This window comes from Miniopterus natalensis, chromosome 1, assembly GCF_054644295.1.
Source record: "Miniopterus natalensis isolate mMinNat1 chromosome 1, mMinNat1.hap1, whole genome shotgun sequence".
In the NCBI taxonomy this organism is placed as follows: Eukaryota; Metazoa; Chordata; class Mammalia; order Chiroptera; family Miniopteridae; genus Miniopterus; species Miniopterus natalensis.
The window spans coordinates 81,931,328-81,949,560 of record NC_142081.1 but is presented as its reverse complement, the minus strand read 5'-3'; the positions used below and the strand labels follow the sequence as shown (position 1 = coordinate 81,949,560).

At 38.6% G+C, this 18,233-nt stretch overlaps 1 protein-coding gene across 1 annotated transcript in view; it reads left to right on the top strand.

The window, feature by feature from the left end:
• The window catches only part of MCM10 (minichromosome maintenance 10 replication initiation factor), a 33,325-nt gene extending 18,480 nt beyond the window's left edge, over window positions 1-14,845 (top strand). Inside the window, exons 11-20 of the mRNA XM_016203918.2 lie at window positions 309-409; window positions 1,075-1,185; window positions 1,272-1,389; window positions 3,061-3,289; window positions 4,385-4,529; window positions 5,122-5,240; window positions 6,952-7,065; window positions 9,469-9,614; window positions 12,607-12,649; window positions 12,736-14,845. Of these exons, the coding sequence (XP_016059404.2) occupies window positions 309-409; window positions 1,075-1,185; window positions 1,272-1,389; window positions 3,061-3,289; window positions 4,385-4,529; window positions 5,122-5,240; window positions 6,952-7,065; window positions 9,469-9,614; window positions 12,607-12,649; window positions 12,736-12,819 (1,210 nt within the window). The 3' untranslated portion in view covers window positions 12,820-14,845. The remainder of the gene's footprint in view (window positions 1-308; window positions 410-1,074; window positions 1,186-1,271; window positions 1,390-3,060; window positions 3,290-4,384; window positions 4,530-5,121; window positions 5,241-6,951; window positions 7,066-9,468; window positions 9,615-12,606; window positions 12,650-12,735) is intronic.
• The last annotated feature ends 3,388 nt before the right edge of the window (window positions 14,846-18,233 follow it).

The following is an 18,233-nucleotide window of genomic DNA, read 5'->3' as shown; positions in this document are numbered from 1 at the left end:
CTTTTGCATAGTCCTTAATTATTTTAAGATAAATTCCTAGACTGTTTAACTAAAGTATTGGCATATTTTTTATTTCTTTTGCCAAATTATCCTTCCAGATGGCCTCAAGCAAATTTGTAGGGTGCTGTCCTCTGACATAATGCTTTCACCAGTTATGCTCTAAAGTCATGGTATTAGGAAAGTCTAGTTATATGCTGTTTTGAGAAACTTCGACAGTTTGTAATATGAGTACTTTTGTGCCTTCTTCACTTCATCAGAGCACTGAAGTTTAGTGGTTTTCCTTTTGGGGATGATTTTTATCGTTGCAGTGCAGCAGCTGGTGCTCCTAAAAAGAAGATTCAAACCACTCTGACTAATCTGGTTGTGAAAGGCACAGATCTGATCATTGAGGAAACTCAACAAAAACTCGGTAATTTTGTTTCTCAAGATTACATATCTATCTCCTGCTTAAGTGTGTAGTCTTTAGGATTGAAAATGGTCACAGTTTGTACTTTAAATTATAAATATCCACTCATCACTATCTTAATGAGTAATATGGCCTAATTTGAAGGACTCATGCTTAGTTGGCAGCATCTTAAGAAAAACAGCATATTAATCTTGGCTGTATCTTAGCTTAGTGTGCTAAAAATTTCTTGATGTATCTGGGCCTAACTCTTAATGTCCAGTATTAGAATCAGTAATATCATGTTCATGGTCAAGCCCATCTGTTATCTTTCTTTAAAACAGGTGTAGGTCAGAAAATGCTGCCTTCACCCTGTACTTGGGGCTTTATTCATAACAGTGGTCAGGGCCTAATATGGACCCTTATCCATAGTGCATATTCCAAAAATAGTGTATGAAGTGACCCCAAGATACAAGTATTCTAATCATAACTCAAAATAAGTTATATTTGCCATACCTTTACAGTCCTACCAGTCTGATGTTAAAGGTTATGGATACTTTTTTCTCTTGGTGTTCCATCTACTTTATTTACAATGACTAAATTGTGAAGGCAGAGTTTAAAAGTGATGTCACATGACATCATCAAACAGTCTAAATTTTGAGTCCTCTGAAGCTGATGTTTATATATTCCAGGAATAGCCCAGAAGAGCTTGTCTTGCTCCGAGGAATTCAGAGAATTAATGGACTTGCCTACATTTGGAGCCAGAAATTTGAAACAACATTTAGCCAAAGCCAAGTCATCAGGTAGAGTCAGCTTGTACCTGCTGAGCGTTCATACCTGAGCTCCCACTGCCTCTCAGAACCCCCTCAGTCTGTGGCTTGTATTTTAGGGATCATGGGGAGCCCAAAACCTGCTTTCCAGTCTATCTCGGCGTCAGCCCTCCTGAAGCAACAGAAACAGCATATGTTGGAGATAAGGAAAAAGAAATCAGAAGAAATCAAGAAACGGTAAGAGTAACGTTTAATATCGCTGCTTGGATAACTCATCTCAGGAATCCTCAGAGTATCTTCAGAGACTTCAGAAATGCACTTTAGATTTTGGATGATTGGCTACGTTTTTAACTTTGAAAGTATTAAAATAATTTTAACTTAACCTAAATCAATAGCCTTTAAAGTTATATACTTCTGGCTTATGCTAGTGAATCCTGAGACCAGGGCGGTACAGGTTATAGTAATTAATGTCACCATGGAAGAGAAAGGAATGACATCTGAAAAGGGTCTGGGGAAAGGGGAAAGCACGTATTGACCTGTTTGGCTCCTGTTTCTCAGTTTGCCACAACTAGGTTTTTAATTACAGGCTGAGCCAGTGAGTAGATTTTTCAGTTGTTGAGGTAAATGATAAAAAAGGCACTGAATGTGGAGTCATTTTAGAGGCAAAATCAAGTGGAAATGGATACGGAAGGTAAATGAATCAAAGATCCCTTTTTTTTTTTTTTTTTAACTTTAAATATCTTTTTTTATTTTTCAATTACAGCTGACATACAATGTTATATTAATTTATTATATATTAACAATATATATAATAATATTATATATTGTATAATACAATATATTAATTACTGTACAACCCAGTAATTAGACATTATATAACTTACTAAGTGCTTATCCCAAAGATTCTTTAGCGCAGGTTATCGGGATAGTAATAAGAGCCACTATTTACAGGTGCTTAACATGTACCAAGCACTGTATTATGCACTGTATTAATGAGTGTCTCATCTGGTCCTTACAATAATCCGTGAGGTGCAGGTGGGATGTCTATAGAGATATTCCTTATGTGCCAACAGATGGCATATACACATACACACACACACACACACAGTTATACATGGACATAAAAATATATATGCAGTTGTGGACCTTGTGGAAAATAAGAGAGCACCTGTCAGTTTAAAGGCATTGTAATTTTTAGTTTTTCAGAATTTTACTGAACAAGTGAAACAGTTTATCTTTGGGCAGGATGTGATAGGCAGTTTGCAGACTTGGCTTGAAGCTGGCAAGAATGGGTCTGTGGTAGTGACAAGAATACTGGCCTGGGATTACCTTGTACTAATCCTGAGGCTGTCACTATGAACAATTGGGTCTTGGGCCTCAGTTTCATCATCTGTAAGGTGAGAGGTTTAGACTAGATGATTTCTGATGTTTGTTGTTTTTAAATAGCTTCTAAAACTGTATGTAAAGTAGTCACCGTGTGAATTGTAGAACATTTCTGTTAAGGGCTTCTAAATTTATCACTTGAGTTATCTCTTCCCAGGAGAATAAACTAAAATACAGAGAGATTTGGTGAAATCCTAAAGATCCTAGACTAACCAAAGGGGTAGAAATATATAGTCTGTAGCTCACCTTCAGGGCTGTGTTCTGTAGACAGCGCCTACTGAAAAGCCAATTGATAAAAATAATCAGTTCTAAATTGGTAAGACAATTGAAGCTTTTTCAATGAAAAATCAGACAACTGAAGAATTAATGAAACTAGTATTCTTATTATAGCATGCTAATCTGAATTAGCAACCAAGGAAGGGAAATTATTCTACTGACAACTATTCATCAGTTGGTGGCCTACCTGTAGTCTCCCAGTCTGTTACTTTGTGCTTGCAGAGTTTGTGACTGCATATTTCTTTAAAGATTTTTGCAAAGCTCAAATGAGGTCACGAGCCCAGCTGTGCCATCGTCTTCTCGACAGCCCCCTTCTCGGTCTCCACCAACAGAGGCTGAGTTCCCCAGGCTGGAAGCAACCATAGCCACACAGGCGCCCAAGCTGGGCCGAGGCATCTCAGAAGGGGATGATGTTCTCTTTTTTGATGAGTCACCGCCTCCAAAACCAAAACTGAGTGCTTTAGCAGAATCCAAAAAGGTAACTGGTATTTGTTTTCTTCAACGTTTCAATTTGTTTTCCGTAGACATAGCTTGAATTTCACACTTTATATACCTATGACCAGGAACGACAGATACTAAATAGCTGTTTATTGATCATGATAGTCAGAGTCAGTGAAATTTTAAATGATAATGGTGTCAACATAATGCCATTAATTTAGTCCAAGAAAATTAGCCATTATCTTAACACTTTTTTGTCAGGCTGAAGGAGATAGCCTAGAAGAAGATACTGTTTCACAATTGGAGACACTGGCGTTAGGGAAAAAAATCTTAGAATTGTTGAGACAAGATGGTAAAATAGTGGTTTAAAGAATCCTTTAAAAGAAGTCTTACACAAAAGCCCAGTCTGTAGACATAAAAACCGAGTTACTGTGATTGAAGTGGGAGTTGGGGGTGCCCAGTACCCCACTGCTCAGCACGTTCCACTACTCCCTTTCCTCAGTCACTGGCTTCAGCTCTCTTCTCTTTGCTCTAGTAGCAGCGATAACCACATGGAAGGCAAAGGCGAGCTACAAGCCAAAGCCATACCTACAATAATAATAACAGTTGCATGTCTTCTATTACTCTGTACCTGTGCTAGATGTGTACATGCTATTTTCTGTGTCCAAGTGCATGCTTTGCATGCATTATCTCATTTCATTCACACAACCCTAAAAGAAAGGGAAATGCTATCATCCCCATTTTATAAATGAGAAATTGAGGCTGAACAATTAAGTAACTAAGGTTACAAACCAGTAAGTGACAGAACTGGGATTCTATCCTAATTCTGTCTGATTCTAAACAAACTTCCAAAATGTTTATGTGGTTCCTCTGTGAGTCTAGAAGCCTAGACTAGCTGATGTTAAACTTACGGTATTTAAATAAGCTGAGACTTTATTTAGTAACTAGAGACCTGTCTCCTATACTTTTTAATTTTAATAATTGTAATAATGCTAAATAAAATGAAGATATATTTTGCCAATTTATATTTGAGAGCTGCCAGAATTCATTGGTTAATAACTGGAAGGGGGTACGGAGCTACAGATGCCTATCTCATTTTTTAGATTTTTATTTCCCTCTCTTCTCTTTTTTCTAGCTAGCTGCAATAACCAGATTAAGGGCAAAAGGTCAAATTCTTTCAAAAACAGACCCAAACAGCATTAAAAAGAAGCAAAACCATCCCCAGGATGTCCTGGAAGTGAAGGCACGAGTAGAAAAAAATGCCACATTCTCTTCTCAAGGTACTGTAGATTTCAGAGTTCATAGTAGGAAAGAGGAGAAAGTGTTAAGCCATAGCCAGTGTTCCTGATACCAAGTTATTATTTTACTTCAGTTCACTTCTAGATAGAATAACTATATTGAATTTCCAGAACTGGAACGGTTTGTTTTTTATAGTCGTATTAAATTGAAATTATGCACAATTTAAAAATTTGAGAAAAGGATTATTCATTTGACCTTTTTACCTATATATTAGTATAAAGGTTTACTTTGAAAGAAGTAGAATTCCTTTGTTTAGAATTGCTGTATTTTTATTTTTTTAAACTCTAAAATTGGCAATGTCATTTTAACATCAGTTTGTAAATAGAATATTTGTTATCTCTTATAATCAGCACCTGTTTTAAGGTGAAAAAGAGATTTTAATTCAGTGGTCAGATCTGCTATTTCTCACTTCACTTCTTCCTCTGCTGGTAACTAGTGAGGTGAATTAAGTTTGAAGGGCCTGGTGTGCAGAGACAAAGAGAATGGGGGAAACTGAGTCGACAAGGCACACTGTTTTCTAACGGTAGGTAGTAGTTGGGCTGTACCAGCTGATGCTTTTTCTTTCTGCTCTAGCTGAGGATGAATTGGAGCCTGCCAGGAAAAAAAGGAGAGAACAGCTTGCCTATTTGGAATCTGAAGAATTTCAGAAAATCCTAAAAGCAAAATCAAAGCACACAGGCATCCTAAAAGAAGTAAGAGCTCAAAAGATTAAAGATGGTAGAGCTGCCCTTCAGACTCTCAGTGCTTTGTTGTGGGGCTGAGAATTTGTTTCTTTTACCTCAACTAGGATGTGGCTACATGTCAGTTTGTTTGAGTTCTCTGTGAAGAACAGGAATATTTCCAATAGGTTTTAGTTTTGCCTTTGCCCTTGCATTGAAGGATATCATTTAATATTATTTAAATAGACTTAAGTATTATAAAAATTTTTACCTGTAGTTATGGCTATGAACTTAGGAAAAAAAAACGCTCACTACTATCTACTGTTTTCTTCCTTGTAGTGTGAGAAGGGATTTTTCCATTCAAATATTTTTATATTGGCATTTCAAGTGCTCTAAATCAGTAGTTATCAACCCAACACTCCCAATGCCCCTATTTAAGAACAAGTATTTTGTATTGTTCCCTTATTATCCTGAAATAAAATGTATGATGATATAATCACCTAACTAGTTGAATTATATTGAAATGTTAAATATCTTTAATGTAAAGAAGAAAAAGGGAAGTCTTTATAGTAAAAATATCTACTATGTAAATACATGGACACAACACCCTATAAGAAATACTGAAGTAGTCAGAGTGTTGAATTCATAAGTGTTGTAAATATTTGAGACAGATAGGAAGGAAGAGTCATAGAGATGTGTTCTCTCGGTAACTTAAATACCTGTTTTTTTCAAAATGTGATTTTTTTTTTTTAAACAATAATCTTGGGAAACTTTTGAAGGCAACAAAGTAAAGTCTCTCCATATACACAGGAGTTGCCGAGATGCACTCTTAGAATATTCACTGTATATTAAAGCCCTACACAAATATTATAGGCTTGTATATAAAGCAGTTAGCTTCAAGGATTGTAATCGGGTTTTTTATCCACATGTCCCAAAGAACATTCAGAAAAATCCTTTGTTGTATGGGGGACTATTTTGTGCGTTGCGCATGGTGTAGCAGCCTTGGCCCCTGCCAGTAGCAAGGGTAGCAGTCATTGAGATGACAAAAAAAAGTGCTCCCACAGATTTTCAAATATCCTCTTGGGGGCACTGTCGCCCCCATTTAGTGCCAGTACTCTGATCTGCTGTTCTTTTGATTAGTAGATGATTAACGAGAAGGTAATATATCTTCTACTGGACTTGAAATGAGGAGAGATGCTCAAATGACTGTAGAGCCGAGCTGCTTTCCTTTTGTGGCCACCGAACACCCTGGGACCTTGTGTCTTGTATAGCTGCACTAACTCCAGACTTGTGACCACTTTCTGCTGTAGATATCTCACTGCCCTCATATCTCTTCCCTGTTGTTCCAAACAGCCAGGATTGCTCCTGCCAAGCACTTGGCCTGGAGAAGAGTATATACTAGAATGGGCTGTCATTGGGTAGGCATTGAATACCTTCCATAGCTGGAGTCTGTATTGGGATAGTAGGACTAATTCCCTTCTGGTACATACTTGACATGGTGACACTGTTAATAATGATAGTATTTTAAGTTTATATTTAGTGTTTTAAAATTCACATGCTCTTGTACCCTTTTTCTTGCATGTCAAGAACTTGTGTCTACTTATGATCATCTTTTGGTTTCTATTTACCCAGCTATTATCAAGTGTCCTCATTTACCGGAAGTTTGTTCAGTACTGTTATTGAACTGTTGTCTGAGTATATGTTGGATTTGATACAAGGTCTCCTGAAAGTCTTGTCATTCCAGGCTGAGGCTGAGCTGCAAGAACTCTATTTTGAGCCACTGGTAAAAAAAGAACAACTAGAAGAAAAGATGAGAAATATCAAAGAAGTGAAATGTCGAGTGGTGACATGCAAGACTGTAAGTGCAGGAAGACTGTTCTGACTGTGAGCCCTATTTTGTGCTGTTGTGACTCAGCAGAACATGGAGAATATATGGGATGAGGGGCCATATCTTGTGACCAAAGTCCTGCTTAGGTCATTTATTTACGCTGGAAATGAAACTGCTTACGATAGCCCAGGATCTGGCTTTATGCTGACTGTACAGTTAGCTGTGATGGGGAGAACATTTGTAATGAGGTTTTCCTCTCATTTGAACTCAGCTTCCAGATGTGCCTCTAACATCTCTTCCCTTTTGCTTATTGGACCCAAGTTATTCTTACATCTTAAGTTTCTAGCACACCCTCAGTTCACAGCTCCTGGGACCTTGGTTGAATGACTTGATCTGGGATATCATGATATAACCAACTACTGTTGTCTCTTTCTACTCAGGGCTTAACCTACTAAATTGAATCCCAAGGCAGAGTGTGAGTTGTACTATTGTCTGTGTTTGCAGAATTTTTATTCTAAGCCTGTTAGAAAATAATAAATTCCCTATTCCTCAACATTAATTGAAAAATGACACTACCACCCCTCACCCCCATCCTGGCTTAGTTGGTTAGAGCATCGTCCCCATACACCAAGGTTGCAGGTTCACATATGAGATTCTTGTATGTGCCCAGTCAGAGCATATACAAGAATCAACCAATGAATGCATGAATAGGTGGAACAACAAATCAGTGTTCCTTTCTTCTCTCTCTCTCTCTAAAAAGAAAATTGATTTTTTTTTTTTTAAAAAAAAGTGGCACCAAAAAGAAGCTCTTGCTCTGCACTCTATCATTACGACTCATTTTCTCCCTGCCTGCCTAATCAGCCCTATATTTGAATGTAAGAGGAAGAAGAGGCTTAGCTTACTAAGTACAATTTTTTCTATCTTCATTCTTTTAAAGCCTTAGATCCTCCTTTACATTTAGGGAGCGGCCCTGAACCAGCCACGACCAAAAGGACTTTCTTAAGAAAGTCGAGACCTTGGAGAGTAAATAAAGGTTTTACCTCAGATGACAGCTTTTACTCTGACAAAGTGGCAAACCTAAGGACGTAGTTGGTGTATTAGTTTCCTATTGCTGCTCTAACAAATGACCACTGATGTGGTAGCTTAAAACAGCATAAATGTATTACTTTATAGTCTGTAGGTCGGAACTCTGTGGGGTCTAACGGCTTAACTCCAGGTGTCCTCAAGGGCCATGTTCCTTTCTGGAGACTGTAGGGGAGAAACCATTTCCTTGCCTTTCCTGGCTTGGAGATCTTGCCCATATTTCTTGGTTAGTGACCCCTTCCTCCCTCTTCAGAGCCAGCAATGGAGGTTGAGCCCTCTCACAGCATCACTCTGACTTCCTCTCCTTTGTCCCACTTCTACTTTTAAGGACATCTTGTGATTCCTTTGGGCCCACCCACATATCTAGGAAATCTCCCTGTCTTAAAATCAACTAATTAACCACCGAACATACTCATAGGCTCCAGGGAGTAGGGTGTATACATCTTTGGGGGAGGGGGGACATTATTATTTCTACCACAGCTGGTATATCACTCCGCTCTGCTGCCTTTTTTTTTTTTTTTTAAATCTTGGAGGAAGGGAGGGAGAGGAAGAGAGAGAAACATTGATGGGAGAGAAACAGCAATTGGTTGCCTCCTATACATGCCCCAACTGGGGATGGAACCTGTAACCTAGGTATGTGGATATGTGCCCTGACTGGGAATCAATTCTTCAACCTTCTGGTGCATAGCACAGCGCTCCAACTAACTGAGCCTCACCAGCCAGGGCTTCTCTGCACTTTTTGAGGTTGCCAGAGTTGGGAATTGTTTATCTAGACTCAGTGTAATTAGCAGATGGCACTATCTCAGCACCGTTTTCGAGTTTCACCCACCATTTCTTATTCTCTTCAGTCCTTTTGAGAATCAAAATTAAGTGAATTACTTAATATCTCTGTCTTGGTTTTGCTACTTAAAACAGGAGTAGTAATAAGCTTGTATCCTTTTCAGAGGCCTTGTAAGAGAAAGTGAACAAGCTGCTGATCCACTTCCTCAGTGAGCCCTGTGCCTCAGTGTCCTGTAACCAGGGGACTGCAGTAACTGTAGGATAACCCTGCCCAGGCTTTTGAGAGGTTTCCAGTATTTTTCTTCCCCTGCCCTTTCTTTTGTCTTGATGTCACAGAAGATTATTGTGTGCTTCGTGCCTGACCAGAAATAGGGACAAACATGAGAAAAAGCAGTATGGGTATGAGAGACCCAAGAAATCACAGGGATCGCTGCAGCTGGAAGATACGGTGATCACTTCACTAACAAGCACCTGGGTCATGATGCGAGGACAGATTGCTATCGTTGTAGCTAACAGGTTTCTCCTTCAAAGCTCTTCACCGATGTGTGCCCTTCTGTTGGTTTTGTGCAGTGTGCCTACACCCACTTCAAGCCTTTAGAGACCTGCGTCAGTGAGCAACATGACTACCATTGGCATGACGGCATAAAAAGGTTTTTCAAGTGTCCCTGTGGAAACAGATGCATCTCCCTTGACAGGCTCCCTAAAAAGCACTGCAGGTATGAGAACTGCCTGGTGTTCCTTGTCCCATCTAGGTTTCTTGAACCCTTTTTTCATTTCCCACATGATGCTGTTCCATTGAAACACTGGACAATCCTTTGTGAGAGTCAGGCCTTATTTCCGTGCCCTCTTACAGCTGCTGGAGAAAAGGGACCCTGCCCTCTTCACTGGTTTATCCCCAGTACGTATTGCCTGGCCTATAATAGATCCTTACAAATGTTTGTTGAATAAATAAATGAAGTATGGATAAGGTGTATTGGGGAATATGTGTATTTGCTGAGAGTTAGGAGATGGGATTATTTTCCTTTACTCCTAAGGAGTTTTCTCTTTACTTTTGGGGGTACTTCAGATATAGAGGTGGAGCTGCTGTGTTAGGCATTATTCACATAGAACACGATGCAAATGTTCAGGGGGCTGATCACGCAGCTTATAATACACCATCAATGGTCCAATTCAGTGCTCTCATTATGTACAGTCACGTGCTGCATAGCGACATATCAGTCCACGACAGACTGCATATAGGATGGTGGTCCCATAAGATTATCGTGGAGCTGAAAAGCTACTGTCGTCTAGTGATGACGCAGCTTTCATGATGTGGTATCTGTTGTAATGTCACAGCCATCATGTCCTCAAGCAAAACATTCCTCCCATGTTTGTGGTGATGCCAGTTTGAACAGACCTGCGCTGCCAGTCTATTTCCCTCTAGTCCTGCTCTGTCGTCTAACGTGTAGTTAATGTATTTCTTAATGTCCCTGATGATTGCCTTTTTGACTCAAAAGGTTAGTAATGTCTAACTTCCAAATATATAGGATTGATTTTAGCTGTCTTTTTTGTCATTAATTTTTAACTTTACTACATTATTCTTAAAAGATGTAATTTGTATGATATTGATATTTTGGAGTTTGAGGCAATTTCAGGGTCACCTTTAGTCTTCCCAAGAATGTCTCACCAGGATATTCTCACTACCTTTTTGTTTGCTTGTTTGGTTTTGGTTGTTGTTTGCTTTCTAGAACCCATACGTCACTCTCCCTTCAAGTTATCCCGGGGCTGATTTGGGGGGAAGGGGACCTGAACCTCATTCTAGTTCATCACCCTGTCAGGAGCTGATTTGTGAATTGTTCACAGTCTAGATAATTGTTTTAAATAGTTATGTATATTTTGACACTTGACATCACTCCAAAATATTGTGACAATAACTTCTGTAAAACAGTTGAGTATCATAGAAATTCTGTTCATTAAGGATAAGCAGTTAGGTACAGCTCACAAATAGAAGAGCAAGATGCTTTTTTGGCCTCCAGGTGACACTGTTATTTTTGTAAGACCAGCTGCTTTCTCTGGTCTTTCTCTTGTCAGTTCTTGATCTAGAGCAGAAGTGGGCAAACCATTTCTGTAAAAGGCCAAGAGAGTAAATATATTAAGCTTTACAAAGAGGCCACAAGGTCTGTTTCACAACTACTCAGCTTTGCTGTTGTGGCTCAAGAGCAGCCATAGGCAATACACAAACAAATGGATATGGCTGTGTTCAAATCAGACTTTACGAAAACAGATGCAGGCTGGATTTGGCCCATGGATTGCATTTTTTGACTAGAACAGTGATTTTATTTTTTATTTTTTGTAATATCATTAATCTAGTAGCAAAAGTTCTCTCAATAGATATTGAACAGGTCTCTAGATGGGGAAGGTGATAGAGAGACTCTAGGCTAAGGCCACTGGCATGCTGACTCTCAGGGCAGGAAGAGCCCAGCTTTGTTTTTTGTTGGCCTCAGCCTATCAGTAACCAATGTTATAAGTCAGGTTCCTTGTTTCTGTCCTTCTTTCTGGCCTAGCCCTAGTAGTTCTTACTATGATTGCAAGACACCCTTCAGCAGTAACCATCCAGGAACCCTGAAAAGATACTGGTTGATTACTTATAACACCTGGAGATCACACAGCACACCTGGGGCCACACAGCGAGGTCCCTGTGGAGAGCCTGGAGACTGAGCACACTGGCCTGGGGTTCTGCTTTTATTGGGGTTGAGGGTAGGGCTGGGGGTTTCTAAGGCTCACTCTATTGTGGTGAATTGAAAACATAAGAGAGGGAATTTAAAGCACAGGAAGAGAAAACAAGTAGCCATATGGTCGGTTGTTGAAATTAAGAGATCTCTGAAACAAAGGAACCTCAATGAGGAGGCAGGCAGCCTGGGCCTGGCTCTTTATCTAGTTCTGTGGCTGGCAGTGTGCTTATTGAGTTAGCCGTCTTTGAAGTGGATGCCCCTTTGAGATGGATGCCTCAGTAATCAAAGCTTAAGTCAGGCACGTGTGTTACCAAAAGAAAAGAAAAGACAAAGGTCAGGACTTCCACTACAAAACTAGATAGGGAAGGCGGATAGGGCAGTCCCCGGTGCCCTAGACCCTCTTATCCAAGGGCAAGGCATATTCCCACATCTTCCCTGTGTTTCTTTTCCTTTTCTTCCCCAGAGTAAACTCTATAGAAGATAAGCTTTCCCTAGCAGCCACATCCCTTCTCAGGGTTGGAACTCACCCACCCAGTTAAAAAAGGAGAAAAGCATCTTGAGGCCATTGGGATAATAAGAGGGTAACTTGTTTGGGTTAGGAAAAGGTAGGAAAGATTATTCATACTGGAAGGAAAATTAATCCTTTTTCCCCAACCATTAGTTCCAGAAAAAGAAAAGGGGTCAGGTAAGCCTTAGGCTAGCTTCCTAAATCCAAGCGTCCTCCCAGTGACTGTCAGTAGGAACGAAGGTTACAATCATTACCTACCATGTCATACTATCATTAGACATTCCATATCTGATGTATCTAGCTTACTACAGAATTGAAGATCATTTCTCATATCACTGGAGTGTGTATTTTCAGTAGCATTGGAGCATAGCCTGTAATAGGAATGTCACCTTGATCAGCTCCTGCTTGAGTGGGGGACACTCTTCTGGTGTCTCTATGTGTGTAGGCCCGTATCTCACTACTGAGTAAATCTCATCTCTTCTATTTCAGTAACTGTGGCCTCTTCAAATGGGAACGGGACAGAATGCTAAAGGTATGGCATTTACATGGTGATTGATTTTAGTGATCCATGCAAATAATGTTGACCCATTTCTTATGAAACTATTTTCATTTTTCTAGGAAAAGACAGGCCCAAAGATAGGAGGAGAAACCCTGTTACCAAGAGGAGAAGAGCATGCCAAATTCCTGAACAGCCTTAAATAGCCCAGACTTCAGGCAGATACCCACAACCTACATTGCTTCTTGTGGTTCTGGGAAAGCAAGGATCAGTTCTGTGTGGTGTTCCTGATTGACACAGTCAAAACAAGTACTTGTTAAGCCTACAAGCTTTGCCTACGTACTTCCCTCCATTGTGTTGATTGGACACCAAATTTAACATTGACCTTTAAGTGGAAAATGAAGATGCCATTATCTTCTGTGTTCTTAGTACTGGTGGCTACATTCACACAATTTTTTGCTCAAAAACTGGAAGGTAAATTGAGATTTGTGTTTCTGTATCTCTTGGGTTATAGGGTATGCAATGTCCGAGGCAAAAGAATTAATTTAGCTCACCCTGAGCAAGTCGCTTAACTTCTGGACTTCAATTTCCTTATCTGTAAAATGAGGAAAGTTGGACTGACTGATCTTGAAATGTATCTTTTAGCACTCAAATTTTACAAATATATAACTTTTTTTATCTAGATAATTATGATCATTGCCCTTGATACAGCGATATAGTTTTGATACACTGATACTATAAGCCAGGTTTCTTCTTTCTCTGTTTTGATTTTTTTTTTGTTTTTTTGTGGGTTTTTTTGTTTTAAACAACAAAAATTTATTTTCTCACAGTCCAGAGTCTAGAAGTCCATGATCAGGGCACCAGCATGGTCTGGTTCTAATGAGAAATCCTTCTGGCTTGCAGATGACTGCCATCTTGCTGTGTGCTCACATCATCTCTTTGGGCAAAGTGTGAGGGGAATGGGAAAGGGAGAGACAGTTGATTTATTATTTTTTTAAATTAGGTCACCAAACCACTGCATTTCAAATCATATGTGTATGGCTCTCTGCCCATACAATATTGTGGAGCTTTGAATGCAAATACCTAAAAATCTCATCATTTTAAAATATGGTTTAAAGAAGCTGAAACTTCTAACCAAAATGAATGTAACGAGAAGCTAGAAAACATGACTGAAAAAAACAGAAACATCCCATAAATAATGGAGTTTGGGATTGGCACATATACTTTATTACACACATTAAGAATTAGAGCTCAAGCCCTGGCAAATTACTACCACAAAATACCATTTTCTCTGCCTGTGCAACTTGACTTTCCAGATACTATTTGACCCAAACGAATGCTAATGTCTAAAGATCAGGTAAATTGGTAAGATTATTATATTGGGATTTGAACTCTAACTAGAAGTAGATTAGGTTTCCCCAAGATGGTGTTATGGTACGAACATAACAGTTACGGGAGATGACTGATTTGGGTGTATAAGAGTCAGAAATAAAATTCACGTGCCTCAGATTATATCAAACTCTGCTCTATATGGTTAAAAGGTGCTGTATCTGCCCTTGTGTTTCCATCTAAGGTCATATCTTGATACCTTTATTTTTAGGAACATTTTACTTTCCAGGAGGTATTGGCTTTTCAATTTTTTTAAACTAACAAAAAATAAAGTATTTCATTCTTGATAAGAACCAAAACCACTTGAAACTGGTATTTTTAAGGCTCACTTAGAGTAGGTTATTTGTCCCATAAACTTAAAACAGAGCTACGTATTTGAAGTAGGTCACAAATGAACAGTTGCCTAGAATTTGAACTTCAATTGCTCATTGAGTATTTCTCTTCCTATGTGAGAATATGTTCTTGTTTGAACCACGGGCATCTGAGTCCATATTCACTTGACTATTGTATGCAAGTAGCATAATATTCTTGTAAAGGTTGATGGTGAGCTGAATCTGAATGCCTTCCTTTTTTAAAACTTTAATTTTCAGTTTTAAAATGATTTAAAAATGGAAGTGAATGACTACTCAGTTACTCTAGATCTTGGGGAGTTTTCATTTGGGGTGGTGTATGTGTGTGTGCATGCACACGTGCTTTCCCAAAATATTCAGGTATCAGAAGGGGTGGGTAGGCAGGAGGGGGAACTTACTTGTTTACACTGAAAATAGGATTCATCAGTGAGATCAGTCTTTTAATCTTACCCTCTTTATCAATGTGTATTAAATGCTTTCATATAAAACCAAATGTGTGTTTAATTTTTGTTACCTTGTCATTGGTGATGTAGGGCTTATTGTATAATCACAGGCCATCAGAACAGGGTTAGTACACAGAACAAAAACTGGCTGCGTGCTACATGGAGAGTGTTCTGATCTTCACAATAGATTTTTCTCTTTTGCCTTTTTCTGTTCGGAGGAAATAAGTGGCTTTTAAAGAAAATCATCTCTCTGTTGAGTTTTGTTGAAATAAATGAAATATATTTATTTTCTCTTCCGAACCACAAAAGGAAAACTGAAGTAATTTAGCTAACAATGATCTAGAATAGTAAAAAGAAACTTCTGAGTGATTAGTGTGGAATCTGCCCCAAAGAGAACTTTAAAGATTAACAGCTTCAACTTTTAAAATCATTACAAGTTTACTGATGTGTACAGCAAAGTTGACAGAGCGCATAAGTTGGGCTTTTGTGTAGAAGTAGATGATGATAGAAGTAAAGCTTAATGTTTATAACAGATTAAATGTCTGATAACAATTTTTTAAAATGCGGAGAGTAAGTCTGCCTAAGTATGTCACAGATAACAGTCCATCAGAGCTTCTGCAAGTAATACAGACATCTCTGATCTCATGAGTGGAGATTTGGAAACAATACAGCTCTCAAGAAGGATGGATGGCTCAAAAAAATGAAATTCTGTATTTGCCAATATTGAGGATAGAAAATATACCTAAAGAAAATAATACACAAAAGATGGATTCAGTTGGATCAAATTGAGAGCAGTTTGAAAAAGCTGGGAATTTGTAAAAATTAAAAGGAGCCAGGAGTCTAGCCACATTGCTGAACTATCTAGATCAAAATGGGCAAGAGACCTGCTGTGTGGTACATAAGCCAGACTGTATCTGCAACATGGACTTAAGTTTTGGAGAAAAGCCAGACAGTGGTAATCAAGATGTTGAAAACTCAAAGCCATTTCACCCAAGAAAGGATAGAAGGAACTTGAAGTTATATAGTTTATTTTTGTTATTCACAATAATTATGTTTTATAATGTCACTAAATAAATCAGCAGATAGTCACTGCTTCCAAGGGAAATGCAGGGGTAGGTTCCTGTGAGCATCTAATTTCATTTTTGTCGATGGATCAATACATAACCTTGTTTATATATGTTTCTGTTTTTTAAATATACCTTATGAATATTGTTGATTCATTAACATGGAACTCATGGCCACAGCACTGGAAGTCAGGACTGAACAAAGATTGTCTTAACGAAAGTATTTTCTCTGGATGGCACATCACTGCTTTCCTGTGTTTGGAATTGCTAGACAGCTTTTGTCCGCACTACGCTTAGGGGCCATTTGAAACGGCACAATCACCAACAAAAAGCATAAAAATGTGAGAAATGTCACAAAAGGGTACTTAAGGTATCAGCTGAGCAAGGGTGTACAGTTCAGTAAATTTTGGTAAGTGTGTAACCACTGCCATAAGCAAGATAGAGGATATTTCCATCACCCCAAAAGGTTGCCTTGTACCACTTCCTAGTCAGTCCACACCACGCCCCTGGCCATCACTGGGCTATTTTCTGTCACTATAATTTAATCTGTCTTTTCTAGAGTTTCATATAAGTGGAATCATACAACATACACTCTTGTATCTGTCTTTTTTCACTTAGCATATTTTTGAAGTACATCCGCATTGTTGAATGTGTCAGCAGTTCATTCTTTTTTTTTTTTTTTTTAATATTTCACTGTGGATACTCCCCACAGTGAATGTATTCGGGCTGGATTGTTTCCACTATGGGGCTGGTATGAGTAAAGCTGCACCAATATTCAGGTATAAGTCTGTGGGTATGTGTTTTTGTTTCTCATGTAAATAGGAGTGGAATTTCTGAGTCAGATGGTAAGTGTATGTTTAGATTTGTAAGAAACTGCTAAACTATTTTCCAAAGTGGTGTCCCATTTTACACACCCACTGGTAATGTGTGAGAGTTCCATGTCTCAACATCCTCACCAATATTGGATATTGTCTTTTTTTTTTTAATAAAAATTTATCTTTATAATAGATTTCAGAGAGAGGAAAGGAGAGGGAGAGAGAGAGAAACATCAATGATGAGTTGTCATTTATTGGCTGCCTCCTGCACGCCCCCCACTGGGGATCGAGCCCACAACCCCTGCTTGTGCCCCGACCAGGTATGGAACCTCAATCTCCTGGGTCCTAGGTTGGTGCTCAACCGCTGAGCCATGCCTGGCCAGGGTTATTGTCAGTTTCATTTCAACCATTCTAATAGGTGTGTGGTAATACAAAATTGTACTTTAATTTTCATTTTTCTCATGACTATTGGTACTGAGTATCTTTTCATGTGTTTTTGGCTATTCATATATACAGTTTGATGAAATATCTATTATTGGGAAAAGTAATTCTTTCTATATCTGGAACACAAGTGTTTTGCAGGTATGTGTATGGTGAATAGTTACTCCCAGTTTGTGGCTTGCCTTTTTTCTTTTAACAGTACCTTTTAAAGAGCAGTTTTCATTTTGTTGTCCATTTTATCAGTTTCTTCTCTTTTGGTTCATGCATTTTATATTCTAAGAAATCTTTATCTGCCTGAAGGTCACAAAGATTTCCTTATAGAATTTTTTATATAGTTTTAGCTTTCACTTTTTGGTCTGTGTGTGATTCACTTCAAGTTAACTTTTGTATAAGTTGTGAGGTACAAAGGTTGAGGTTCATTGTTTTCTAAACAGATGTTTGGTCATTACAGCACCACTCAGTGATGAGATAATTTCCCCCATTGGATTTTGGTTTATCATAAATCAGTTGATCATACATTTTGGGGTCTATATCTAGACTCAGTACTGTTAAATTTATGTATATGTCAGTCCTTGTGCCAGTACCACACTGTCATATTACTGACTGTAGCTATATAATAAGTCTTGGATTCGGGTAGCGTTAGTTCTCCAACTTTGTTCTTTTGAAATTTTGTTTTGGCAATTCTAGGTCCTATGCATTTCAATGTAAATTTTAGAATCCCCTTGTTGATTTCTGTTCCCAAAACCCTGCTGGAATTTTTATTAAGATTATGTTTGCCCGGCCGGGCGTGGCTCAGCAGTTGAGCGTCGACCTAAGATCCAGATGGTCAGGGTTCAATTCCCAGTCAGAGCACATTTCCAGGTTGTGGGCTCGATCCCCAGTTGGGGGTGTGCAGGAGGCAGCCAATCGATGACTCTCTCATCATTGATGTTTCTGTCTCTGTGCCTCTCCTTTCCTCTCTCTAAAATCAATAAAGATATACTTAAAAAATTTTTTTTTAATATTATGTTTAATCTATGGCTCAATTTGGGTAAGAAATTAATATATTAACTAAGACTATGCATATATTACATCCCCATTTATTAAGGTCTTGTTTCATTTTTCTCCATAATGTTTAG